Source organism: Trachypithecus francoisi, unplaced genomic scaffold (genome assembly GCF_009764315.1).
Source record: "Trachypithecus francoisi isolate TF-2019V2 unplaced genomic scaffold, Tfra_2.0 Lachesis_group3, whole genome shotgun sequence".
Classification (NCBI taxonomy): domain Eukaryota; kingdom Metazoa; phylum Chordata; class Mammalia; order Primates; family Cercopithecidae; genus Trachypithecus; species Trachypithecus francoisi.
The window spans coordinates 149,328,153-149,355,569 of record NW_022681468.1 but is presented as its reverse complement, the minus strand read 5'-3'; the positions used below and the strand labels follow the sequence as shown (position 1 = coordinate 149,355,569).

The following is a 27,417-nucleotide window of genomic DNA, read 5'->3' as shown; positions in this document are numbered from 1 at the left end:
TCTTTGGTTTGTGGTTGGGGTTTTTTGTATCCTCCACCACATGCTCCCTAAATACCTACCATTTGTGAGGGTGTGTCCATCAGCAGGTGACAGCCACCCAGGACAAGAGACTCCGTGTTCGCATCAGACTTGCCCCACGAGATGAGTTCCAGGGCTGGTTCTGAGAAAGGCTGAGTGGACAGCCACCCACAGGTCCTGACTTACGGGTGCCCAGAGGCCTGCCTTCCTCACATGCTTCCCTCACTAGGCCAGGCTGGCCCTTCCTTGTTCCCTCCTCTCCTCCCTGCCTCGTAAAGTTCCCACCATCAGAGCCACTTACTTCTTAGGCAACAAAGGTGGGCCTGGCCTCCGGAAGTCCTCTCCTACGTGCTTCCAGCGGCGGAAGGGGTGAGCAAGCTGTCCTCTGAATCTGGGGCATGGTGGGATAGAGAGAAACAGACTCTCAAAACTGGAACAGGTCATCAGGTTTCTCGAGCCACTCCCGCTTGCCCAGTGTAGGACTCTCCTCCGTACCTTCCAGGCAGGGACTCCTTGCATAATTCTAAGAATGGAAGCGTATTACCTTCCAAATGACTAAGTTCTTTCTTACACCAAGGTCAAATCTAGCCACTCAGAAAGGCCCTATTTCCACCATCAGGTCAGGCACGGTATCAGTCTAACCCTTTTTGGTGCTTGACAGCCCTTTTCATATCTGAAGTTGCCTTCCATGCTCTATAGTTTCAAGCCCCTGCTGGCCTGGGATCCAGCATCTGCTCCAGTCACATTTTCAGTGAGCCACAACTCTGCCCCCTTCCTTGCCCAATGAGTGGATATTTCATCCAAGGCAAAGAGAAGGATCTGGCTGGTGGACAGATGGCCAGCTGCTTGGTAGAAGGAAGAAAGGGCTTCCCAGCTCTTGAGAAAAAAATTCCTTCCCTGGGTGGGTTTGCCTGACCCCATGCTCAAACAAGACCTCCTGCTACTCCCAGAGGATGGCCATGGGAGAAGGTACTTTTTTTTTTTTTTTTTTTTTTGATGATGGAGTCTCGCTCTGTCGCCCAGGCTGGAGTGCAGTGGCCGGATCTCAGCTCACTGCAAGCTCCGACCCCCGGGTTTACGCCATTCTCCTGCCTCAGCCTCCCGAGTAGCTGGGACTACAGGCGCCCGCCACCTCGCCCGGCTAGTTTTTGTATTTTTTAGTAGAGACGAGGTTTCACCGTATTAGCCAGGATGGTCTCGATCTCCTGACCTCATGATCCGCCCGTCTCGGCCTCCCAAAGTGCTGGGATTACAGGCTTGAGCCACCGCGCCCGGCCGGGAGAAGGTACTTTTAACAGAGTTAACATATATAATATCTGGTACGGTGGCTGGGACATGGTAGGCGTGAAATAAATGTTAGCTTTCTTTCCCTGTCTCTAAATGCAGTTTTTGCTTTATTTAAAGAGCAACTAGGCCCGGCGCGGTGGCTCAAGCCTGTAATCCCAGCACTTTGGGAGGCCGAGACGGGCAGATCACGAGGTCAGGAGATCGAGACCATCCTGGCTAACATGCTGAAACCCCGTCTCTACTAAAAATACAAAAAACTAGCCGGGCGACGTGGCGGGCGCCTGTAGTCCCAGCTACTTGGGAGGCTGAGGCAGGAGAATGGCGTGAACCTGGGAGGCGGAGCTTGCAGTGAGCTGAGATCCGGCCACTGCACTCCAGCCTGGGCAGCAGAGCAAGACTCCGTCTCAAAAAAAAAAAAAAAAAAAAAAAGTAAAGAGCAACTTTATCTATAATAATGTTCTTTTTACAAAATCGTTTTTCTGATTATAAATAATATGTAATATATATTCAGTACAGACATTAGAAAATTTGAAAATTGTAATAAAGAAAATAAACATTCTCAATAACATCATCCAGAAATAACTTCCCGAACCCTTAATACTTCCTTCCAGTTTTTTATAGGCATATATGTAAATAGAAATAAATTTTCTGTATATATACGTATATTGATATAGGTAAAATTAAGCTTGTATTGTAAAACTTGTCATTTCTACAAAACAGTGAATAGTGATAATTTTTCTCTGCTATTAAAAACCAGATTTTTGAAAATGGCTACATAACATAGCATCATATCATCTAGGTTGTTTCCAATTTCTGATGCTATGACCATTTGGGGCATGCTATGAACACCCAAAAGCCTAGAAAATATGTCATTGATACACAAATTACAATGATTCCTCTCCCCTCCTTGTCAAGTTGGCAGAGAAGTCAAGATTTCTCTCCAAATAGCCCAGAGAATTCCCATGGCCATTGTCCCCGTCCATGAGTCAGACCCTCCTCATTTGTCTGCTGACTTGAAACCTCACAAAAGACTCTCTGCTGACTTGTCCAGGCTAAAGAATGTATCTGCCCTGTCAAGAGCAATGGGGAGGGTCCCTCAGCAAAGGGACCTGGTGACCAAGTATCTCTCAATAATGATACAGCTCTGTCCCTCCACACACACACACAGCCAGTTCCCCACAAAGAGACTCATGGTAGCAAAGTGAATAAGCATGAAAGAGTTTCAGTATTATTTCTGTGCCTTAGGTTCTGATAAGCTAAACCCTAATACTGAGTTCAGGACACTGGTCTAAACTTCCCTCTTTAGGGCACATTTCCTCTCTGGAACTCCCAGTGCCCTTCCTTGTCATCTGACCTCAATGGGTCTCCTGGGGAGGTCTCTTTAGTTCATCATATACACTGCAATAACTTGAATCCTCAATGAGGAGTCCGAGTCCCAACCTCTTTCCCTGTCCCCAGGAGGCTCGTCTGCCCCTATGTCAATTTATGGATGCAACTGGATTCATAAGGGAGGGTGCTGCCCAGCTCCACTCGCCAGTATCCAACACCTAGATGCCATGGATACATTGGTGGGTGCGAGTGGAGTGGAGGCACTGCTATTTCCATCCATCAACAACTTTTTTTTTTTTCCTTTTATCCATCAACCACTGCTAAGCCCTATCCCTCATTAAACCAAACAGGCAAATAACAACAACAAAATTTAAAATATTACGGGAATAATACCAAATCAAATATCTTTGAGGATTTGAGCAAGTGTTTGTGTACAATAAATTCCTGGAAATACAGTTGCTGAGTCAAAGGCAGTGCAAAGTTTGCATATTCATAAGATTACCAAACGGCCCTCCAAAAACTTTGCTCTAATCTGCATCCTATCACCAACATTTTACTGATTCTTCCTCACACCCTCACCAACACTACGTCTTATCAATTTTTTATCCTTGCCAATCTGATAAATGAACCGTGGCATCTGTTTGTTGTTTTAATTTAGTCTTTAAATTATTAACAATGATCTTTTATACAGACTTATTGCATAGTCCATTGATTCCCAACCTTTATTGAACTTTAGACTCATCAGAGGAGCTTCTAAAAATTCCAGTGCCCAAGTTATATACCACACCAATTACATCAGAGTATCTGGGAGTCAGGCAACAATACATATTTGCAAAGATCTCCAGATGGCTCCAGTGTTCAGCAAAGTTCTGGAACTGCTGACATACACATTACTACCATGAATTGCCTGTTTGTATCTTTTGTCCGTTTTTATGTTGTTTGCATTTTAGTATTTATGTGAAAGAGATTTTAGTTTTTTGGGAAAATTAACCATCATAAGTTTAGTAAATAATTTTTGCAAATTAGTCTTGTATTACTGTGTATGTGTTTTGACATAGAGAAACTTAATAGCTGAAAACTGTATGGTCAGAATTATCCATTTGTTTTCCTTTATTGCCTCTCAATTTCATATCTTGCTTTCTTACTAATAATGATAAAACAATACCAGTACATCTGCAATTTATTTTAGTACAAGGAGATATGGAACCAGCTTATTTTTCCCTAAATGACAAAATGATTTTTTTTTTCAGAAAACTTATTTTTTCAACATAATTTATCAAATAACCTGTACTTCCCCTATTAATTTGCAATGTTGTCATTTGTACATGTAAATGTCCTGTATGCACTTGGATTTGTTTCTGGATGCTCTAGGCCTTAAATACTGTAATGTGTGTGTGTATGTGTGTGTTTTAAAGTTTTGTAGAATGGTGGAGGGGGTCTCACTATGTTCCCCAAACTGGTCTTGAACTCCTGGCCTCAAGCAATCCTCCCACCTCGGCCTGCCAAAGTGCTGGGATTACAGGCAGAAGCCGCCACAACTGGCCAAATACGGTAGCTTTAAAATACATTTACTAGATAGAATTAGTTTTCTCTCTTTAATTTTATCTGTTTTATAAATTCACTGAACATTTTTTCATTTTCATTTTTCTGCATATATTTTACAACTTTTGGTTAAGTTCCCCCAAAACTTCTGGTTGGAAATTTAATTGGTTATTGTACTAAATAAATAGATCAATTTAGGAAGAATTGATCATTTTATTTTCCCATTTAAGAACAATGTATGTATCTTAATTTTTCAAGCTCTTTTATGTCTCTTAGGAGAGTTTCATAGCTTTCTACATAGTGTCTGTGAATTTCTTATTTATTTTTCCTTAGGCTTATTTATTTTATTTTTCATTGCTATTTTGTATGTGATCTTGTTTTCTTCTGTGGCTATGATTTTTATGGAAAAATTAATATTTTTTACTTATTTGTCTTTATAATCCAGTCTTCTTATATCCTGAATTCAAGTATACATATATATATATGCATAGCCAAATTCAAGTATTCATATATATATACACATACACACACATACATATGTATGTATATATGTATATGTGGTTCTATTTGGAGATATTCATTCTATTCTGTTGATCAGTCTGCTAATCAGTATACCAGTATCACACCATTAACAAAAGTATTTTTTCATGTTGGTACATTCTCTTTAGAGTTCTCTTTCCAAGACTGCATAGAATTCAGTCATAGAAATATGCAATCATTTACTAATATTTCTACCAATATTGAGCATGTAAGTGATTTTCAATTCTTCACCATCAAAAATTTTAAATGAAATTTTTGAACAGGTAGCATTTGTATTCCTGGTTGTGAGTTTCCAAGAGTGTAATTACTTGGGCATAAATAGTCTTGTAGCTTTGCAAAACTGCTGTATTTTCATAAGTGTTGATGGTGCTTAGATTAGACTATGGTAAGGGAGGGTAAGAGGCTTGAAGGCAGTGGGTGGGAGCAGTGAGTGGAGTCCATGAAGAGTTGGTTCCAAGAATATGGGTTAGTGAAAGTAAAAGATCTTGAAAAGATGCCCAAGATCCCTAATAATAAGGAAAATGCCTATGAAAACCACAATGAGATATAATTTTATATCCACTGGATTAGCAAAACTCAAAAAGTCAGATGATACCCCATGGGATAGCCCAATGGGAACTCTCGTACCTAGTGTTGGAAGTGTGAATCAGTAACAATTACTTTGGAGAATGCTTTGGTAGTATCTAGTAAAATTGGTGATAATATCTCTCATAACCCAGCAATTTATTTCCTAGGAATATAGACACTAAAGAAACATGACGTGTACAAGAAAGTGCACAGTAGCATTGTACTCCCTGCCCCCACACTGCTTCCAAGCCTCTTATCCTCCCTTACCATAGTCAATTCTAAGAAAGCTCACAGCACTAGTACCAGTCGGTGGCCTGTTAGGAACTGGGCCACACAGCAGGAGGTGAGCAGCAGGCTGGTGAGCATTAGCGCCTGAGCTCTGCCTCCTGTCAGATCAGCAATGCCATTAGATCCCTATAGGAGTGCAAACCCTATTGTGAACTGCCTAGGTTGCACGCTCCTTAAGAAAATCTAATGCCTGATGATCTGTCACTCTCTCCCATCACCCCCAAATGGGACCATTTAGCTGCAGGAAAACAAGCTCAGGGTTCCCACTGATAGTACATTATGGTGAGGTGTATATTTTATATATTACAGTGTGATAATAGAAATAAAGTGCACAATAAATGTAATGCAGTTAAATCATCCCTGCCCCCACCATCCACTGAAAAATTGTCTTCCACAAAACCAGTCCCTGGTGCCAAAACGGTTGGGGACCACTGATCTAAGATATATCAATACCTTAGACATTAAACATCGGAATATTACACATTATAATTTTTTAAAAAGTATTTCTTATTTCAGAGATTTTTAAATGGGAAAAAATATGTACCTTGGAATTGATGAAATACAGTAACAGCAAAAACTTAGTGTTATGGGATCTTTGGGGTGTCACTTTTCTGGCCAGAAACCTGTGGCTAGTGGCACCTTTGCCCAAGTTTTGCTTGGGTCCGCTGGGTTCGTTCTGCCCACTCAGCCTGGCAGGCCGCACTCAGCTCACACTACCAGCCTGGATCCCACACCTGCCAAGGGAGACTGCGTGGAGCAGCAATGGGTGTATGAGCAAGTGTGGAGTCTGGCTACATGCCAGCTGCCACAGTGAGGTGGGCAGCTCCAGGTGCACCTCAAGCAGCTTCCACAGCTAGCTCCGGGGAATGCGGTAGTACCCAGAAGCTTGGAGATGCCAGGAACCACAGGGCCCCGAAGAGGGAGTCAGAGACCTGGCTCCGTGTGCTCCCAGGTCTGGGTTCCCTGAAGGGCCGCAGCTCTTCTCTCTTTCTCTTCACCCACAACGAAGTGAGCAAGGGGCATGCATGTTTCAGCTCTGTGTTATAGCTCTTTTAGCCCCGCCATTGGACAGGTACCCAGTTCTCATCCTGTGACCAGGAAGAATGAGGTACACAGACATGTGGGGGGTGAGCAAGAAGATGAGGAGCTTTATCGGGCAACAGAACAGCTCAGAGGAGACCCGCAGTAGGTAGCTCCTTTTCCAGCCAGGGTGTCCCTATCAGTGTTCACCTCCTAGCAGAGAGGAGGCCCTGGAGCGGGAAGCTTCCCTCAGCAGCTGGTCATCCTGGTGACTGCTCTGCTCTGGCTGAGCCCAGGGCTTCGAGGGGAGCAAATGCGCGCACATGGGTCCCTGGGCAGCCATGGGTGAGCCTGGAAAAGGTACCACAAGTTCCCACTCTGGTCTGCAGGACTGGCAGCCTGCCCTGAAGGTAGGGCCTCTCCAGGGACTCACCCCCTTCTGCCTAGGAGCCTGCCTCCTGCTGCCACCTATGGTGCCCAGGCTGCTGGTACCAAGGGGCACCTATAGGCCAGCACGGAGCTGCTCTAAGCCCCCCACCCCCCACCCCTTGGCTTCACCCCCCACCCCATGCTCATTGGCACCCAAAGTCTGGAGGGGGCTGAAGCGGCAGAGGGCTGGCATATCAGCACTGCCCCAAATATGTGCACCCCCAGACAGGCTGCAACAGCACCCGGCTCGGCCACACGGTGCTCCGAGATCGGAACCGGCGCTGACAGCGGGGAGAAGCCAGGCAACTGGAGCAGGCACTTCCAAGCCTGCAAGGCCGGGAGGTCGGCGGTACTACCCGGACCCCCAAGAGCACACAGAGGCCCAGGTCCAGAGCCCAAACTTGGGCTGTTGCCTGCTCCCGGCTCCCGCCAGCTCCGTGGAGCATGCAGCCCCATCCGCCCCTCCTTCGCAGCCTGGGGCAGGGGCTCCCGGTCCTGGCTGGGCCCCGGCCCGTGTCCAGGGCAGGGGCGACATGGCTACGAGCTCCCTCCTATTGCCCTGGCACCCAGGGGCGGTCAGGGTGGAGTGGATGGCAGGCCCTGGCCCAGCCTTTGGGAGTGTCAGGCTTGGCGGTCACCCAGATGCAGAGTGGACCTGGGAACGCGGCCCTAAGCAGCGCCGCGCAGAGCCTCCTCCCAAGGCACAGGAACCCGGCATCCTCGGCGGGTGGGAGCAATGGCTGCCCCGCTGGCTGGTCCCCAAAGCGGGCACCGCTCCCACTTTCAGCCCTGGGCCCCAGATGCGCGTCCCCAGTTCCGCCTCCCCGGGCCGCCCGCTCGCTATGCAAGAGCAGCACCGCTCCGGGCCCAGTTCCGCCTCAGGACCCTGCTCTTCCCAATCGCGCTGCTCCCCAGCTGCGCTGCTCCTCCGCCAGCGGGCGACCTGGCCCAGCCCCATCGCCGCGGCCCCCAGGGCGGTGGGCTGCAGAGGAGGCTGTCGGCCTCCTCTCCGCACCCTCCCTGCTGCGGCCGGTAATGGCAGCAGCTGCTCCAGACGATCCGCCGCTGTCATCATAAGGAACAGCTTAAATGTCTATCACACAAAAATATAAGTTGTGGAATAGGTCACAACTGTGAAAATGAATGAACCAGATCTATTCTTACCAATATAGGTGAATCTTACAAGCCTAATGTAGAGTGGAGAAAAAAAACATGTTAATAGCAGAATGGATATTTGAATGTTACCTAGCTTATACAAAGTTTAAAAACATGTGAAAAATACCAAGTATAGCTCAGGAACACACACATAGGTAGAGAAAAAGTAAAGAAATGCCTGGGAGTGATAGACATGAATTCAGGTTGCTTTTAAAAAATATTAAGCAATATTTACGATATACAAAATGTATAGAGGATAATAAAATGAATACCCATGACTCCACTGTCCAGCTTTTAAAAATCACATTGGTGACAGAGTCAAAGGCCCCAGTGTGCTCCTTACCCAATCACTTCCCCTCTCTCTCTTCCTAGGGATAGTTTTTAACCTTTGGTTAAAAAATTAACCTGAAGCCCAAGTGCTGAGTTCATTTGCAAATTCTTATCCTGACTTGCATATGACATGATTTCCATTTCCTGTGGCTGATTAGCCACATCCCCTGGGCCTGCCTCATCCTGTCTGCCTTTCCCTTCCTTCAACTCAGCCTTACTTGCTGGCAGAGCATGGTTGACTCTCCCATCCCCAGCAAGGGAACAGGGGTGAGTCCCCACTCTCTAGCCCCTAGGCATGGACAATAACCAACGCTCTTTATCTGTCCCAGTTTACAGGTGTTGAAATGCAATGTTTCAGGTGCTGGTTGCTCCTCCCATGACTGGGAGAGGCTTTCCCTATGCAGGGGATGTCACCAAGGCAGTAAGGTGTGTGAGTGGTGGGTGGATGTATGACAGTGCTGACTTCAAGTCAAGGACAAATGAGAGATCGGAGCAAATCCTGGAAATGAGGCGAGAAGAATGGGAAGATGAGAGAAGAAACTGGGAAGATTTCTTCCCCCATGATTCCCAGAAGAGGGCTCCTGAAGGCAAATGCTCAGACATGTGCCTCCCACCCTAGGTGTGCCCTAGAGGAGCGTATGCCCTAATTTAAAGGCACAAGGGACTCAGTTCAGGGGACAGTGAAAGGCACCACCCCTGTGATCCCCTGCACAGAGCCTCCTGCAGATGTGGCAGCCAGGCGGATCAGGAGTCTGTGTGGAGTTCTGTTCAGCTGCAAGTGGCAGAGTGACTAAAGCTGAATTCAAATAAGTTTAAGCAAATAAAAAGCCTTTATTGTCTCATGTAACTGGCAAGTCCAAGGGGCATATAGGCTTCAGGCATAGCTAGATCTAGCAGTCCAGATCATGTCCTCAGAATTCTGTCTTCTTCTCTCCTTCTCTCAACTTTTTAAGGCTGAGTCCTTCCACATGGTGACAGAGATGGTGACTAATAACTCAAAGCTGACCTCTTCCTCTCTCTTTCCCAACATTCATATAATCCTTAAAAGGAGGAGGTAGAGGAGGAGGAGGCAGAGGAGGAGATTTCATTGTTCCTGAACCAATCACTGAGTCTAAGAGGATGAGAATGAGACTGGCCAGACTGGTCGGGGCCCACCTTTGAGAAAGGAGGATTCCCTGATGACAGCTCCATAAGATCCCAAAGGCAAACAGTGCTCTCTTATCAGAGGAAGGGGAAAGGGACTCTAGGGGTCATGAGTCCACTGTACCAGCATCCCACATACAGACACAGTCAACCCTTAACCTCAGGACTGGCTTATGTACTCAGAATCAGCACACACAGATTTTCTTCATAGTCTCCAAAATAAAATCAGAAACTAATCAAATTATTTTGCCTCAAATAATTACAAAGCCTAGGAGTACTCTGGGTCTGGCATACCAGGTATGTCTCTACTTCCAAAAATACTTTCAAGAGAAATTAGAAATAAGTGATCTGATCATCCCAGTTTGCCTGGAACTTTCCAGTTTTAGCACTGAAAGTCCTGAGTCCCAGGAAACCCTTTAGTCTTGGACAAACCAGGATGTTTGATTACTTTCAAATGAGCCTTTGGTTATTGTTTGCAGCAGACAGTTGCTGAGGGCCACAAAGCAGGTACTACAGGGGTCAGGTCTGTGCTCTTGGAGCCCAGATTCCTTCCCTCTGAATTTCTACATCACCGGAAAAGGGACTTGAACTCCTCACTCCCACTCCACCCAATCCCTACACATACATGTGCACAGAGGGAAACAGCAGTTGAGAGAGGGGAAGTGTTATTTGCACCTTGGCAAGGGGTCCCTGCCATGCCGCCAGCTCCCCTACACAGGACAGGAGGCCTGAGCCCAGCCCCACCAGGGCCCACTCCACCCAGAGCCAGGGGCTGCTTTCACAGGCTGCGGGGAGGCAGCAGGGAGAGGGTTCCAGGTGGTGACTCCTGTCCCTCGCCTGCTCCTCACAGACCAGAGGACCCTCTTCTGTCTTTGGTACTTGGTCATCCACGTGTTCAGCCTCACCCAGGCACTGCCTAGATGACAGAAACCAGAACTGCAGAGTCACCCCAAAGGACCTGCCCCTCCCACCCCTCCCACCCCACCCACCCAGGATGTCCTTTGCCCCAGTGCCTCCTCCAGGTGCCTGGCATCTCACCGTGCTGGTCCTGGAGCCCACCAGTCACCAACCAGACAGAGTACAGAGGCCGGGCAGGGCCCCTCCCAGAAGCCCTCACGGTGTCACAAGGGCCAGCTCAGCCACTCCTCTATTTCCTCAGTGAAAATTCTTTAACTCAAACCTTAAAACCAACCACAAGGCACTGAAAAGATCCTCAGAGTATTTTGCCTTTACTGGCCACAAGACTTGCACTCATTCTTGTCTGGCAGGGCAAGCAGGGCTGAGGCTCATCGGGACAGCCAGAAACGGGGCTGAAGGACCACATGGCCAGCACCACAGGGCTGCTGACTTTAATCCATCTCTGTGCAACTGGAATTTGTTCCCCAGCAAGAGCTCAGGGACTTTCTTCTTCCTAAAGGTCAAGGCAAGAACACATGAGCGTCCCCTCCCAAGTACTCTCACACAACACACACACTCACACAACATATTCACACAGCACACTCATACAACACACACTCGCACACTTACACAACACACCACTCAGACACGCTCACAGCATACTCACATACATACCTGTTCTCACACTCACACACTTCTCACACACACACGCAGTGGAGAGGAGTGGGGGAGTCCCCTGCCCTGGATCCCACCAAGGACAAGCCACAGGTTCTGTTTTCACGTAACCCAAATGCCCTCCTCAAAAGATCTCGGTCCCCTCATTCAATATCAGCCTATTTTAAGTTACTTAAAGCTCTTTCCTGGCTGTGTTCCTCCTTTCTAACATCAAATACAATTTTTTAATCTGTGTCTCCCACACATCTCCCACCTTATTCTCTCTTTGTGCCCAAGCATGGTATAGCCTCACCGGGCAGCAAGGAACAAGCCAGTCCCCAGAAATCAGCAGTGAGAAAGGCCTCTGAGGTCACTTGTTTGGATGGTCCGCACCAGGGCTGCCTCTCAGACTCACCTGAGACGGTGAAAATATACAGAAGTCTCCCCACCCGGTGTTCTGCCCATCCCCACACTGCCTTCCTAAATGCAAATGGACATTGACCTAAAGTCAGTAGGGAGCTGAGGCCCTCTTCAGCTGTGCTGTCCTTGTCAAACCCAGGATGTGATCTGAAGACATCTCCTGCTCATGTCCCTCCCAGGCCTGACACCGTCCCTTCTGCCTCCCCTTCCCTGTGGGGTGGTGGGCAGGGACACTTGACTCCAGGGTTTGAACCAAATGGAGCCCATGGGGAATTCTTTTTCTCTGTTAGAACTTGGCTAGAACCCAATTCAGTCAAAACATAGAGCACCAGTGAATGGCATAGTATATTAGTCCATTATGCATTGTATAAAGGAATATCTGAGACGAGGTAATTTACAAAGAAAAGAGGGTTCTGCAGGCTGTACAAGCATGACACCAGCATCTGCTTGGCTTCTGGTGAGCCCTCAGGAAGCTTTTATTCATGGCAGAAGGCTGACAGGGAGCAAGCATGTTGGGTGGCAAGAGAGGAAGCGAGGAGGTGTTGGGAGGGCAAGTCTTTTTTTAACAACTAGATCTCACGTGAACTCAGAGCGAGAACTCACTCATTACCACCAGAAGGCACCAAGCCATTCATGAGAAATCCATCCCTGTGACCCAAATACTTCCCACTAGGCCCCACTTCCAACATTAGGGATCACGTATCAACATGAGATTTGGAGGAGACAAACATCCAAATGATATCAGACTCGAACTATCTGACATGGTTCTTAAGACAGTGGAACTAGGAGAAACCCAGCCTTGCTAAATTACTGCAGGGCTGAAATTGCTAGAAGGCCTCCCCTCCCCTCTCCCTGTGAAGTCTGGGAGTCTCCCAGAGGTGCCCTGGCTCAGGAGTTGATGTCAAGAAGCTTGGCAGAGTCTAGTTATGGGTGCTTGGTCAGCCAGCCTTGGACCAAGCAAATGTGAGGGCTGCCTGTTACAACCACCCCTATGTGGGAGAACCCAGGAGCTTGGCAGGAGAGGACTGTGGGACGGAGGAGGGAAAAGGGAAGCCAATGGGAGAAAGAGGAGGATGAAGGGAGAGGAAGAGAGGAAAATGAGAGGAGGAAAAATGGGAAAGTGCCAAAGAGAGGAGGCTCAGTGCAGAAGGCTGGGATTTTCAGAGGAGCCCAGATATGCCATCACTCTGTAAAAACATCAATCAGATCCAGCCATTTCATGTCTGGGGATTTAGCCACAAGAAATGAAAACGTATATTTATGCAGAAACCTGTGTGCAAATGTTTACAGCAGCTTTATTTGTGATTGCTAAGCATGAAGGGAAGGAACTTTGTGGATGTGTGCAGTGGCTCATACCTGTAATCCCAGCACTTTATGAGGAAGAGGCGGGTGGATTTCTTGAGCCCAGAAGTTCAAGACCAGCCTGGGCAACATAGTGAGACCCCAACTCTACCAATTTTTTTTTAATTAGCTGGACATAGTGGCAAATGCCAGTGGTCCCAGCTACTCGGGAGGCTGAGGTGAGAGGATCACTGGAGCCACGGAGGTCAAGGCTGCAGTGAGCCCTGATTGTGCCACTGTACTCCAGCCTGGGTAACAAAACGACACTCTGTCTCAAAAAGAAGAAAGAAAAGAAAGAATTTTGCCCTTCAACTGATGAATGGATAAATAAATTGTAATAATTTTACAATGGAATACTACACAGCAATGAAAAAGTAAACTCTTGTTACACACAAAAACCTGGACAAATCTCAAAAGCCTTATGCTAAATGAAAGGGGCCACACACAAAAGAGCAAACACTGCATGATTCCATTTATGCGAAACTCCAGAAAAGACGCACCTAATCTACAGCAACAGGAGGCAAATGAGTGGTTACTTGGGCCAAGGGGGAAGCAGAAGGCTGTGAGACCGCCTCAACACAGATGGAGCAGGACTCTGATCTGGCTTAACGGGGGATGGTCAGAGGCAAAGTGAAGAAATGAATGAAGCCTGCCACCTGGCCTCCCACCATCTCCCTCTCACAGAGGCCCTGCTCCAAATTCCTCCTCCTCCTCCACAAACGTGCAGATTTCTCTTTCCTGAGCTCTATCCTGTCGGGGCCCAGAGTGATAGTTGGAGAGCCTGATACAAAGCGTACCCTGCTCTGGGAGCCTATAGGGTATTTGGAGAAAACTAAGCCTGGTGGCCATTCCTTGCAGATAAAGAGGGAAAGGCATTGATCTGGGGCCTTTTGCAGGCTACCACTTGCTCCAGGAGCCCCATGATGGCTGATGAAGGTCTTCCAGCTCACCCTAACCACACCGTGCTGAGGGTCACTTGCTCTACTGTAGAAGCAGGATTTGCTCTCTTTCTTAAACTCTCTGCTCAAAAACCTTCCATGAGTACCACTGCCAACTGAAGAAGGATTGTGATTCTTTCACTCCATAGCCATGAACCTCCTTAATCCCCTTCTCCAACCTTCATTCCTTTACTCATGCCACCTTACTTGAGAAAAATGTCCTCTCCCCTCCTCTTCATCTGTCAGGCCCATACCCTTCCTTCTTCAAGGGCAAGTTCAAATTCTTCCTCCTCCAGGCCCTCTTCTGACCTCCCCAGCCCTGAGTGGCCAAGCTCTCTGAGCAGCTTCTTTTTACCTCTCTTCTCGTATATGACATGATTGTCCTGAGACTATTTGTGTGACCTTCCTGTCTCACCCCACTTAAATGGGGAGGTCCTTGGGGAAGCGATGATATCTTTGTATCCCTGATGTTATTGTACTGTGGATCTCTTATAGTAAATCAGCCACATGCCAGTCATGTGCTAAGTCCTTTATCTCATTTATTCTGGACACCCATCCTATGAGGTAGAAACTGTTATGCTTCCCCCTTTACAGATGGAGAAACTAAGGCTTAGAGGGATAACCTTACCCAAGTCCATGCAGTTTATATGTAACAGAATGAAGGTACAAACCCAGGTCTATTAAAGTCTAGACCGCTATACCAAGCTCAGTCTTGAGACAATGACGATGTCATCCTCCCCAAAGTGATGGGTGATAAGGAGTAAACTCAGTGTGCAGAAGGCTCTTGGCACCTCACTGTGTGAGCAAGAGAGTCCAGAGCAGGGAAATGAAGCCTGGCATCTAGCTGAAACCAGATGCCACAAGTTTTAATGGCAGGAACCTCATGAAATGAGAAATGCTGAACTGTGGATACAAGTGCTTTGAGAATGAAAAGGGCAAGTCATGGTAGCTCATGCCTGTTATCCCAGTACGCTGGGACACTGATGCAGGCAGATTGCTTGAGCCCAGGTGTTTGAGACTGGCCTGGGCAACACGGCAAAACTCCGTCTCTACAAAAAAAAATACAAAAATTAGCTGGGAGTAGTGATGTGTGCCTGTAATCCCAGTTACTCAGGAGGCTACAGTGGGAGAATCACGCTTGAGCTTGGGAAGCAGAGGTTGCAATGAGCTGAGATCGCACCACTGCATTCCAGTTTGGGAAACAGAATGAGACTCCATCTCAAAAAAAAAAAAATGAGAAAAGAAAAAAGAAAAGTACTAAGCTGGCCCTTAATATTTTGTAAAGACAAAGCAAGGCAGAAAATATTCATGAGCCAGATACGGTGATGACACTAAGAATATAAACATTACCTACACTGGGGTGAAGGCCCTTTCTTGTACTGCTTGTACTTTGTTATCTTGTTATCATGAAATAGAGTTATATCGAGTTTGTGGGCCAGAAGTTCTGGGACATCTCAACATATTACTTCCATGGTTGATTTTTTTAATCTCCTCTTACCCAGAGAAGCTATAAGGCTTGTTTTACTTTGTGTCATGAAAATTATATTCCTCATTGTATACTTGTTTTAGGAAATTGGATTTTATCAAGGAACATAGGTACATAGAAGAAGCCTTTTAAAAAGACAGTGCAGGCTGGGCGCGGTGGCTCACGCCTGTAATCCCAGCACTTCGGGAGGCTGAGGTGGGTGGATCACCTGAGGTCGGGAGTTTGACACCAGCCTGGCCCACATGGTGAAACCCCTTCTCTACAAAAAATACAGAAATTAGCCAAATAGGAGGCCTTGAGGAATGCCCTGGTGTTTGGGGCTCAGCCTGGGCCCTATTTGATTGAGAAGAGTGGAGGAGCAGAAGGGATGGGGAGACAGATGGGACCCATGGCTTTCAGGACAGTGTAGTACTATGGGTTGAGTTGCCACGGAAGCTCCTGGACTTAGCTTGTATGGCCTGTTCTGGCCTTATCTCTCCCTTAACTTCCCACCCTACTTCCCCTGTCCCAGATGGTTCACATCTCACCTCCTAATTTATCCCTTGTTTCAACATCAATCATCCTTGCCTTCTTAAAGTTCATTCAGCTCTTCTGCTCAAAAACCATCAATAGCCCCCTACTGCTTAGAGACTAAGTCCAAATGTAAAGTATGACCTTTTAGGGTCATGATTATGGGACCCTAATCTAGTATGGAGTTGAAGGGTGACCTCTGAACGCAGGGCAGACTGGATCAGTACCAGTCCATGGCCTGTTTGGAACCTGGCCACACAGCAGGTGGTGAGTGGTGGGTGAGTGAGTGACACTTCATCTGTATTTACAGCCACTCCCCATCACTTGTATTACCACCAGAACCCCATCTCCCCTCAGATCAGCAGTGGCATTAGATTCTCACAGGAGCACAAACCCTGTTGTGAACTGTACACTCAAGGGATCTAGGCCACAATTCCTTATGAAAATCTAATGCCTGATGATCTGTCACTCTCTCCCATCACCCCCAGATAGGACCATCTAGTTGCAGGAAAACAAGCTCAGGGTTCCCACTGATTCTACATTATGGTGAGTTGCATAATTACTTCATTATATATGACAATGTGATAATAATAGAAATAAAGTGCACAATAAATGTAAGGCACTTGAATCATCCCAAAACCATCTCCTGCCCACCCGTGGAAAAATGGACTTCCCTGAAACCAGTCCCTGGCGCTAAAAAAGGTTGGGGACTACTGCTGTAAACCATGGATCTTCACAAATGTGAAGGATTGTTATTGATCCTTCTAAGATGTCCCCTGTCCCCCTAGGGAAACTTGGATCTCTGAGCCTCTGAGGGGTGGGATGCATCTGGCTCTCCAGCCAGACTGTCAGCAACTTCAAGCTTGGGATTTCCTCTCTTAGTAGGATGTATACAGCAGATACTTACTAGGTACATGAACTAAATTGAATTTGTGGAGTTTGCTGAGGGATATGGTGCTGAGTCTCCGTCCTTGGCAGAGGAGGGGAGGGCAGGGCAGGAAGGAAGCCGTGAGAGCAGCAGGCTAAGGCCCCTCCACTTTCTGGAGGGCCAGGCATGTGGAGAGATCCCACAGGTACCTCCAACCGGGTTCCATCCCTGCGTTCAGGCCCAGTCTGTCCCACGTTCAGATCTCATCCTAATTTCAAAAAAGCACTTCTATCTATGGGCCAGAAAAGCCGGTTGTGGGGCCCCAGGCAATAGCTCAGGCAGGAAACTCCCAGTGTACACAGTCAGGCAGCAGAGCAGGCAAAGCTGCCCTTGTCAGGCCCCTCAGTGAGCCACCAGGCTAGAGATAGGAATCATCTGGGAGGGGCAGGAGCATCCTTCAAGCTGTCCTGAGACCAGGCAGGGGCTGGACACGCCCTCACTCCACCTGGCCTCCCAGGAGGGAGGACAGGGGGTGGTTGCCCCAGACCCTCTTTTCATGAAGTATTGGGCAATTATTTTCTTTCTTCACCCTCTAACTTTGGGAGCCCTGACCCTGGTCTCTTTGGGAGTTGTGGCCAGGGACCCCATGAAGGGACCCCATGGGCTTGGTACCCTTGAAACTGAAGTGGAATTGGGAGCGACGGTCCCATCCTCCTAGAGGGGCATCTATGAGCCATAACCTCTACAAGCTGAAGAGAGAGAGCTTTCCCAAATTATGGCGGGCTAGTCCTACAGTCGTGCAGGTCCGGTGTCCTCTTCTTGCCACCCACTGTGTCCTCGAAGGCCTGGTCATTCTAAGTGGCTGGGGGCTATGGACTGCTGACCCCAAGGCCCAGAGCCCTGCAGGTCCCTGTATTTCTATGACCTGAAGACCTGTGATTTCCTTGATATGAAAAGATCTAGGCCCAAGCACCGTATCTGTCTACCCACTCAAACCACTCCCAGAGCAATCCCAGCCACTGCCAAGCTGTGGCCAGGAGGGTGGAGCTCTGAGTCAGAGTATAAGTTACTGATCTTGCCACCCAGCTGGAGAGCTGCCGTGATGCTCCTGAGGCAGATGCCCGCCTGGGTCTCCCACTCCCTGCCAGACCCATGCCAAGCAGAAGACAGCAGGCCCTTGGCCACATGTGCCTTGAAGGTGAGGGAGGGGTGCTCAGTGGCTGGGGCCAGAGGCTGAGGGCCAGGGAGGCATGGCCAGGAAGTGAGGGGCAGGGGTAGGGAGCTGAGGGCAGGAGACGAGGCTCAGGGAGGGCTGGTAGGCACTGGACATCCCAGGGACCTGGGTTCAGGCAGTCTTATCCTAAAACCTGGGGGAAGTGGTTTAGCCCAGTTGGGGCCAGGGCTCCTGCATGGGTGGCCCAGCTGAGAGTACCCTCAAGCTTTTCAAGGCACCATGAAGTGGCTTGGGGCCATCCTGGGGCCAGGCTAGCACCCAGGGTAGACAGTATGCCGGGGGGATCCACTTTTGGCCTGCCCTCATGGCAAGCAGGTATTAACCCTGCAAACATCCTAAGCTCCTATGCTGTGCAAGAGTATGGTGTAGTGTATGGTGAGAATTGGTGGCATTGTCAGTCTGTTGCCATCAGCTGCCCACCTGGGTTTACAGTCAAGGCTCCTGGGTCTATCCAACTCCTCACAGCCTCACAGGGAGACCTCTGGGTTCATGGATCAGGTTGCCAGGGCTCTAGACCAACCCTGCCTCTGTTTCCCCATCTAGGCAATAGGGAGATGGCCTCAATGCTGCAATCTGCCATAGGGGGCAGATTGAAGGGGCTGACCAGTCTGAAGGGGGCAGTGAAGGATCGTTAGTTGACTCCTTGAAGGCAGCACTTCTTCCTCATTGCCCTCCCCAGGGCCCCCTCCCCAGCTCAAATTAAATCGTCGAATGACATGGGTGATGCCCTGAAAGTGCTTTGTCTCTTGGTGGGGCAAATGGAGACCCTGTTCAGTCTCCAAGGAGCCCAAGTCAGGGAGCTCCATGCTGGGTGGTGGCCGGTGCCCCTGCTGCCCAGCCAGGTAGACACGGCCTCCTGAGGTGTGCCCTGGTTTCCCTGCAGCACTTGGGTGGCTGGAAGGGCCTCTGGCCAGCGATGGTTCCTGCCAATCTTTTTGAGCCTCCAAGAGCTTGGGCCAGGAGAGATCTTCCACAGAGGTGGCAGAGCTTACCTCCAAGGGGGCAGTGAAGCAGCTGAGAGCCCAGGGCCCCAAGTGTGGCTTCAGGAGCCTGTCCATGAGCTGCATCTGTCCCTGCGGGATTTCTTGCCCTGACCACTCAACTAGCCTGGTGATAAAAAGGAAAACAGCTGTAGTAGCTCCTCCCAGGTGACCCTTAGTCTGGGATGTTGCTCAGAGTGGCTGGGACATGTATTAGGGTCCCATGATGTCCCCTCCCAGTGGTCTCCTTAAAGGAGGGCCCACATGTTCTGGAAGACGGCACCTGGCTGGTCTAAGCTCTGACAGGTGTTGCAAGGAACTGAAGGGTACACCCAGCTCTCTAGGGAGGAGGAGGTGGCATCACCTGCCTGGCCTGACCTGAGAAGCCCTGGGGAGGGAGTTCCTGCAGGCTCCCCAGGAGCCATCTTCCCCTCTCTCCAGGCTCCCCAGACTTCATGGGATGGTTTGCTGAGGGTATGTCTGACCCAGGGATGGGCATCAGACCCACCACTTCTGAAACATGGTTGTCAGACCCTTCCCCAGACCCCACTCCCACTCAGGAGCCCGACCCTGGGAGCCCCTCAGTAATTAAGTATTCTTTTGACTGATTTGTGGTAATGGCTAGATTCTTGGGGTACAGGGAGAGCTCCAGTGTAGAGGCTGAGGCTTTTCCTCCTGTCTCTGCTACTGACTAGTCTAGCACATGGCCTGGAGCAAGCTGCCAGCTAGTGCTGTGCATTCACAGTGAGAGCCAGGTGGATGGAGTGCATGGGCCCTCGAGACCTGCGCCCAAGTCCCGCCTCTGCCACTCCCAGACTGTGTGAGCCTGTTTGAGATATAATCTCTCTAAACTCGGCCTTTCCCTCTGTAAAGCAGGGATAATGATGCCTTCCTTGGCAGTGGTTGGAGGGTTAGATAAGCGCATATGCACAGCACCTAGAGCACAGCCCAGCTGAGCCTGCCAAGCGTGGAGTCATACATTTTGTTCCCCACCCCCACCCCTGCTGAAGGTCATATCTATAAAAGCAGGGGTGGGAAGGGGCAGCATTGGATTGCATCATAGCCAATCCTGAGATTGAAGGGGCTGCCTCTTTTCCACATGAGCTGGCAAGGTCCCCCAGTCCCCAGTAGGTCCCCAGGGGACAGTGGAGTCCTGGCAAGGTCAACCCCAGAATCCGGGCTGGGAGGGGGCTGGGACTGCGTGTCTGCAGCCTGAGCAGTGGGGCCCTCTCTCTCCCCTGGCTTCCCAGAAAACTGCTGTCCAGCCTGTCCTGCCCGTCCCAGCTGTACTGGTTATCAAAGTGGCTAAATATACCTCTGTACTGTTTGCCAAACAGTTCCTGCCTTGAGCTCCAAGTCCCCAAGTGCTCCCTGGTCCTTACCCCAGGGCCCTCCCAATGCCCCCGAAGGATGAATGCCTGTGCCTACTCCAGGGCTGCAGCCCAGCTGGCACGGTGTCTGATCATGTATGTTCTTAAATACTTTGACTCTTCCCCCTGATACCCAATCCCAGCCAGGGAATCCTGTTCTAGAGACGAGCTTGTCTGAGTCCTTAAAGCTTTGGCCCTTACCACAGCATGAGCAACCCTGTAAACGTGGGTTCCCCAGCCTCCCTGGTTTCTGGTTCCCACACACACATCACAGACACTGTGCTTTGCTCTATTGCATCTTTCCACTCTAGATTAATTACCTCCAGGTCATGAATTTTTGCTCATCTCTAGCAACACTGATCGAACAGATTATATCAGAAGCAAAATAGGTACATTCATTGCAACCCAAGAAGGCCATTTCTCATAGACCTGGTTCCTGGAATGCATCTGGGCCCCAGAGCTAAGTCCCATATTCCTGCTGCCTTCCTCCCGGCATGGCCCAGCTGGGATGTCTCTCGAACCCCCTTCCCAGTCCCAATTCTGTGCTGGCAAAATGTGGTTGTCTCCTGAAAACTGGGTCTCTCCTAAAAATTCATGAGCTGGAGGGTGTGATCTGAGGCTCAAGTGGAGCCATCTGTGGCCACTGGAAAGTGGGAACCTCTCCAAGGACCTCGTGGCTCTGATGTGCTCTAGGTGTTTAAAAAGAGAGGGATATCCTAGAATGCATTGGTAGAAACAGCCAGTAAGAGTGCGGGCCATAGAAGAAGTGTCAGTTTGGTGGTTATTTTTTAGCCTTGGGGGAGTGCTGAGTGAAAAGAAGAATCTGTCAGAAAAAATGTTTTAAGGAGAAGAAAAGCAAGGAAGAGGAGATGAGGGCAAGCAACATTTGTCTTCCTGTTTGCCAAGTAAACAGATTATCCCAGTGGGAGAAACACAGGCCTGAGAGGTAGCATTGGATGTCTCTGATTCTAGCTGTGAGCCCTGCGTCAAAGGGCTTAGCCTCTGATTCTCCATCTGTAAAGACGAGGCTAAAAACTGCTTCGTGGGGTGGTTGTAAGGATTAAGCAAGATAATGTACGGAGAACCCGTACAGAGCACCTGCGTATGGCTGGCACGCAGCAGATGCCAGCTGTTATTGTTGCTGAGTTAGAGCAGGAAGAAATGGTCACCTGCATTGGAAGGCACTGAGGTTAGATGATGGGAGTGAACTTGTCCTGGAAGGCAGGACACCTGGAGTGAGGTCCCGAGGGAGAGTGTGGCTACGCCTTCCCTGCCAGAGCAGATATGGAAGGAGGCAGGCTGGGCCACAGGCAGCCCCTCCTGGAGGCGGGAGAAGGGCTGTGATGGCTGAGAGGACCACGAGACCTGGGTTCAGAGCCCTGAAACACTGTGGAATATCCCTCAGGACGGACTTCTGCCTGGGCTGACGCCTCCACAGCTTGGACTCTAGTTGCCCTCTGAGAAAGTGGGCCGGTGGGCACAGGTTTTGCCAAAACCGCTTGCTGGTGAAAGTTGACCCTGCCTCCTCACCGGGCCAGCCCAGGGTGCATGCTGCGCTCAGGCAGAGTGAGAAAGGAGGCGTGCACCGTGCCTCGGAGGTCTGGCCAAAGGCCATAGCCGTGTCTGCAGCACCAGAAGAGAAGCCGTGTGCATGGCTTTTGGCCCAAATCTCCGGCTCCCAACAGAATGCTGTTAGAGCAAGTTATTGACCATGAAATGTTCAATATTGCAGAGTTGACCTCACAAAATAAATCTCCAGACGTATAATTGACTGTGAGTTTGACTTTTGTCCTGATTTTGAGGCAGCTGTTGAGGAGAGGAGGAGACCTTAAAAAGAGCTAAATAACGTGACCTTCCCAGAATCGGCATTCTGTTGCTGCTCAGAATTAAACCCCAGGGGCCGAGCGCGGTGGCTCACACCTACAAACCCAGCACTTTTGGAGGCTGAGGCAGGCAGAATCACCTGAGGCCAGGAGTTTGAGACCAGCCTGGCCAACATGGTGAAACTTCGTCTCTACTGAAAATACAAAAATTAGCCAGGCGTGGTCGTAAGTGCCTGTAGTCCAGCTACTCAAGAGGCTGATGAGGGAGAATTGCTTGAACCTGGGAGGTGGAGGTTGCAGTGAGCCGAGATCCTGCCACTGCATTCCAGCCTGTGTGACAGAGTGAGACTCCGTCTCCAAAAATAATAATAATTAAGCCCCAAGAAACCCCAGGAAAGTCTGAAAGGACCAACATCAAAAGATTGCCTAGCCTGGGCAACAGAGTGAGACCCTGTCTCAAAAAAAAAAAAAAAAAGTAAAGATAAAAAGATTATCTCTGAGTGGTAGAATGATAGAAACTTTTGTTCTTCATACCTTGTTTCCCCTGTCCCCAATCCCAGTAGTATTTAAAGAGAGAAGAATTGCATCCTCTTAAAAAGGTATAAAGCGATTCTGGCAACACGGAGTAGAACACGCAGGGTGGCATGCCGAGGGTGCCAGTTCAGAGGCTTCTATAAATACAGACATTCGGTTGGTAGGCATTTACCAGGGGCCCAGGCTGGGAATGGATCACCACAAAGACTCATCTAAGCCTGGATAAAACTCTCAGCGACGGGGCTTCAAGTCCTGAGATTCCAACAGGAAAGGCATGAACCAAGAATAGAACCAGGACTCCTGAAGAGAACAGGCGTGAGACTGCTCCTTCAAGACTGTGCCAGCTGAGTGGAAATGTACCTCAGCTCGGCAGACTTGGGCCTCTAGGGACCAGAAGAGGTTTCCAGAGTCCAGGAGCATGATTGATGGTGGGGAGGCTTCTGCAGCCAGCCAGAGGCCCCAAGCCTTGACAGCAACAGTCTGTGGCCAGCTTGACCTGCTCTCCCCATCAAAACCACTGGCTGCGGTTGCCTTTAACCTCTCTGTCTCCGCCTCGTATTCACCCCTGACTCCCCAGCATCTAGCATAGGGCCTGGCACACAATAGGTGCTCAAAAATAATACTCTAGAAGATGGTTCATTCATTCAGAGGAACAATCAGAGGGCTGGCACCCTCAGGGCAACCGAGGCAGGGAGCCCCACCAGTGAGCACGCAGGCCCTGAGCTCTGAAGACAGGCCATGGAAGAGATGCCGGCCAGGAGAGGGGTGAAACGAGAGTGGCTCCCACAGGCTTAACACCTGGGGCCGAGTGAACAGGCAGAGGGGCACTGGGAGAGAGCTGCGGTCCCTTGGTAGGCAGGAAGGATGATCCGGCGACACTCTGCAGGGTCCGGAGAAGCTGGTGCGGCTGGGAAAGGTGGTTTCAGGGCCTCTGGGAGGCAGAAAGTAATGGGTCCAAGGGGGACAAAGTAGAGCAGTGGCTGCTGCAAGACTCAGAGTGCTGGGGCAGCTCGGGAGGGGTGCGGGGCCTTAAGGAACCACAGCCACTGCTCCGGATACTGTGGCCCAGGGAGGGCTCTGGGTGTTCCTTGAGGAGATGGGCTTGAGATGATAGCAGAGCCCCCAGGAGGTGATCAGAACTAGAAGAGGGGTGGGATGGAAGGAGGAGCCATCAGCACCGAGGGGGCAAGGCTGGGGGTGTTGCTGCCCCCCAGTTATTAGGACAAGGTGCTAGGGGAGGGGGACACCTCAGGGCTCTGGTCCCCTGGGGTTATCGTGACCCGCAGAGGCGTCTGACAGGAGCCAGTCATCAAACCAAGGACTACTTGAGCTTTTGCCATCAGGAAAGAGAGGTCATCGCAGACCAGCCAAGACTCCACAAGGACCTCTTGTGAGAAACGGTGGAGTGGCGAGAGGTGGCCTGTTTCCTGGGAAGGGAAAATAGAGTGACCAGAAGGACTTGCGGGAGGATACCGTGGGGAAGAGGCCCAAAGGGCAAGGGAGATGCAAAGGTCTGGGCTGGAGCTAAATAAGTACCAGTGGGGGTGGGCCCCTGGCACGTGGTCTCCCAGTGAGTAGATGTGAGCGTGTGTGATCAGTGTCTGTCACCCACCCCTTCCCACAGCCATGCTGTGCCTGCCTCCCAAGCAGGCTGCCATCTTGCCTGGGCAAGGGCAAATATCTGCACGTGGGACAGTAGGAGGAAAGTGCTAATAAGCAGTGAAGAAAGGAGAGGGGGACACCTCAGGACTCCCTTGCTGTGGGCACTCATTCTGTGCATGGGGCTGGGACATGCATTCACTCACTTAATGCACATGTATTGAGCACCTTCTAAAAATGAGCATGCTGTAGGTACTGGAGGTACAAAGATGAAAACCAGTCAGGGTCCCAGGCTCTCTGGAGCTTCCAGGACCTTCCAGGCTGAAGAACAGACAGAAACCCCAGCAAACAATGACAAAACAGCATGGGGAGCCTGGCAAGGTGGCTCACGCTGTAATCCCAGCACTTTGGGAAGCTGAGGTGGGTGGATCACCTGACATCAGGAGTTCAAGACTAGCCTGGACAAAATGGTAAAACCTCCTCTCTACTAAAACTACAAAAAATTAGCCGGGTGTCTGGCAGGCACCTGTAACCTCAGCTACATGGGAAGCTGAGGCAGGAGAATCGCTGGAACCTGGGAGGCAGAGGTTGCAGTGAGCCAAGATCGTGCCATGGCACTCTAGCCTGGGCAACAAGAGTGAAACTCTGTCTCAAAAAAAAAAAAAAAAAAAAAACGAAACCAGCCTGGGGGTTGCTGTAATGCAAGTGGGGAGGCACAGAAGGAAAGTCTCCCCCTGGGCGATGGCCTTCGGGTGATGCTTGAAGACTGAGTCCTCTGTCCTCTCCTTCCACAGGAGGGGCTGTCTCCATGCCACCTATTGACAGTGCGGGTCATCCGGATGAAAAATGTCCGGCAGGCTGATATGCGTAAGTATCCACTTTGCTTCTCTCATTCTCTTCTGCTTACAGGGTCTGGATGGAAGAGGCCCTGGCTGGAGAAATGGTCAGGTGGATCCGTGTGTGTGTGTGCGCTCGTGCATGGTGTATACGTGTATGTGTGTGCATGCATGTGTGTTCTGTACTCAAATTGTAGTTCAGACTTTGGGGTTTCTGTCAGTCTTCCAGGCCCCTCATTCATGCTCTTCCCTAGGCACTACCCAAGAGCTCTGTTTGCCCACTGTCTCCTCCCCGCTCTCTCTTCCTGGAATCGATTTCCAAGAGCACCAGCTTTGCCCACACGGAGCACTCCTTGTTCCTTCTTTCGTTTAGGGCCTGTTGGGCTGAAGTGGAAGGAGAGGTGCTTAGGCATCATGGAGCCAGCTACCAGGTGACTCCCAGAGCCCCTTCTCAAGACAGAGATCTGAAATGGGGCTCTGGGGGCCATGCCAGAGCCCACAGCACCCAGTTCTACAGTTCAGCCCGTGGATGTGGCTTGACTTAGCAGGGCTGTTTGTGCAGTGCTGTTTCCTGGCAGCCCCAGCCTCCCGCTTCATCCCAGAGCCTGCTGCATTTCCAGGCCACGGGGGTCAATGGAGGCACCTCAGTGGGCAGAATCCTCCCCACCCCTGTCTTTGGGTGGCATTTTAAGACATCATGAGAATCGAAAGCCCCTCCCCACACTGCCCACCCTGGCCCCATCCAGAGAGGAAGTTGGCCCCCAAGGCGGAAAAAGCTCTGTGTCCAGGCCCCACAGGTGGGGAGTATCCCTGCTCACCGGTCACCACACAGGAAGGACTCAAGGGCCACAGGGATCCCCAAAGGCCAGGGAAGGCCTGGGGGGCGGGGGCAGAGAAGACACAGAGCCCTGAGATTGAGTGTACATTTTAACAAGAGGAGCTATCTATGTCCAGAGCAGTTATAGAACAATAGGAGACAGCATTTCCATCTTGTCACCAGGGAGTTTAGAGGCAGAGGAGAACACTGAGAGCTGGGAGTGGCCAAGAAAAGCTGCATAGAAAGCCTGGGGTCTGAGAGGGGCAGGGCCTGAGCATCCAGAGGCCTTGGGAGCCCTACCTTGGGGAGAGGCTGTTCTGAGAGAGGGAGCCACACCCTCTAAGCACCTGCCTGGTTGACCTGTGGCCAGACATCCACACACTACCTGAGGCTCCCAACAACTTGATGAGAGGCCCTGGAGGCCCGTTTTGCAATGAGAGGTTCACGATTGCCTAAGAGGGAAGTAGGGTCTGATCCCAGGTGTGGAGAGTGTGGGAAGAGAGGAGAGAAGCCAGGTGTGGAGAACCAGGAAGTGACGCAGAGGAGGGATTGGATGCCTTCAAAGTGTTGGGGTGCCTGAGATCTTGAGGAAGAGATTGCATGGCTTCCTGAGGGCTTGTATGCAGCTTGTGCTAGAGTGCAGGTGTGGAGAGTCTGGGAACTTGTTGGAAGCTGTCACTCCAATGGAGAGCTAAGTGTGAATGGGTGAGTGTGGGAGGGCCCTGAGCCCGAGACAGCAAAGAGACCAAGCAGGATTCCAGAGACAGAGCCTCTGGAGGGCAACGTGTCCAGAGCCTGCGCCAGCAGCAGTGGCTCCAGTAACCTCTAGTTTGGGTCTGTGTCTGCCAAGTGGCCAACCAGAGGGCCAGGGACTTTTCCTGAAGCTTCTTGGGGTCTTTCCCAGCCCATCGGTGAACAATCTGAGGAGCCAGGGAATGTCCTCTGGGTCTGGGACGTGGCCACCTCTCTTGCCTTTCTTGTCCATACCTCGGTGGCCAATCGGACACCTTCCCACTCTTGGGCAGAGTTCACCCTCCTTCTTGGGACAGCCCAGCTCCCACATATCCACAGCAGTGCTTACCTTCCTCCAACTCCTTCTGCTTATTTTATTTATTTTATTTTATCTTATCTTGAGACAGAGTCTCACTCTGTTGCCCAGGCTGCAGTGCAGTGGCTCAATCTCATCTCACTGCAGCCTCGACCTCCTGGGCTCAGGTGATCCTCCCACCTCAGCCTGCCAAGTAGCTGGGACTACAGGCACACACCACTGCAACTGGCTAACTTTAAAAAAAAAAAAAATTGGCCGGGCGCGGTGGCTCAAGCCTGTAATCCAGCACTTTGGGAGGCCGAGACGGGCGGATCACGAGGTCAGGAGATCGAGACCATCCTGGCTAACACGGTGAAACCCCGTCTCTACTAAAAAATACAAAAAAATTAGCCGGGCGAGGTGGCGGGCGCCTGT

General features: G+C 50.0%; 1 protein-coding gene across 1 annotated transcript in view; it reads left to right on the top strand.

Moving 5' to 3' along the window:
• The first annotated feature begins 17,861 nt into the window (after positions 1 to 17,861).
• The window catches only part of PLA2G4E (phospholipase A2 group IVE), a 38,345-nt gene continuing 28,789 nt past the window's right edge, over positions 17,862 to 27,417 (top strand). Inside the window, exons 1-2 of the mRNA XM_033190511.1 lie at positions 17,862 to 17,960; positions 25,097 to 25,169. Coding sequence (XP_033046402.1) covers positions 17,865 to 17,960; positions 25,097 to 25,169 — 169 coding nt within the window. The 5' untranslated portion in view covers positions 17,862 to 17,864. The remainder of the gene's footprint in view (positions 17,961 to 25,096; positions 25,170 to 27,417) is intronic.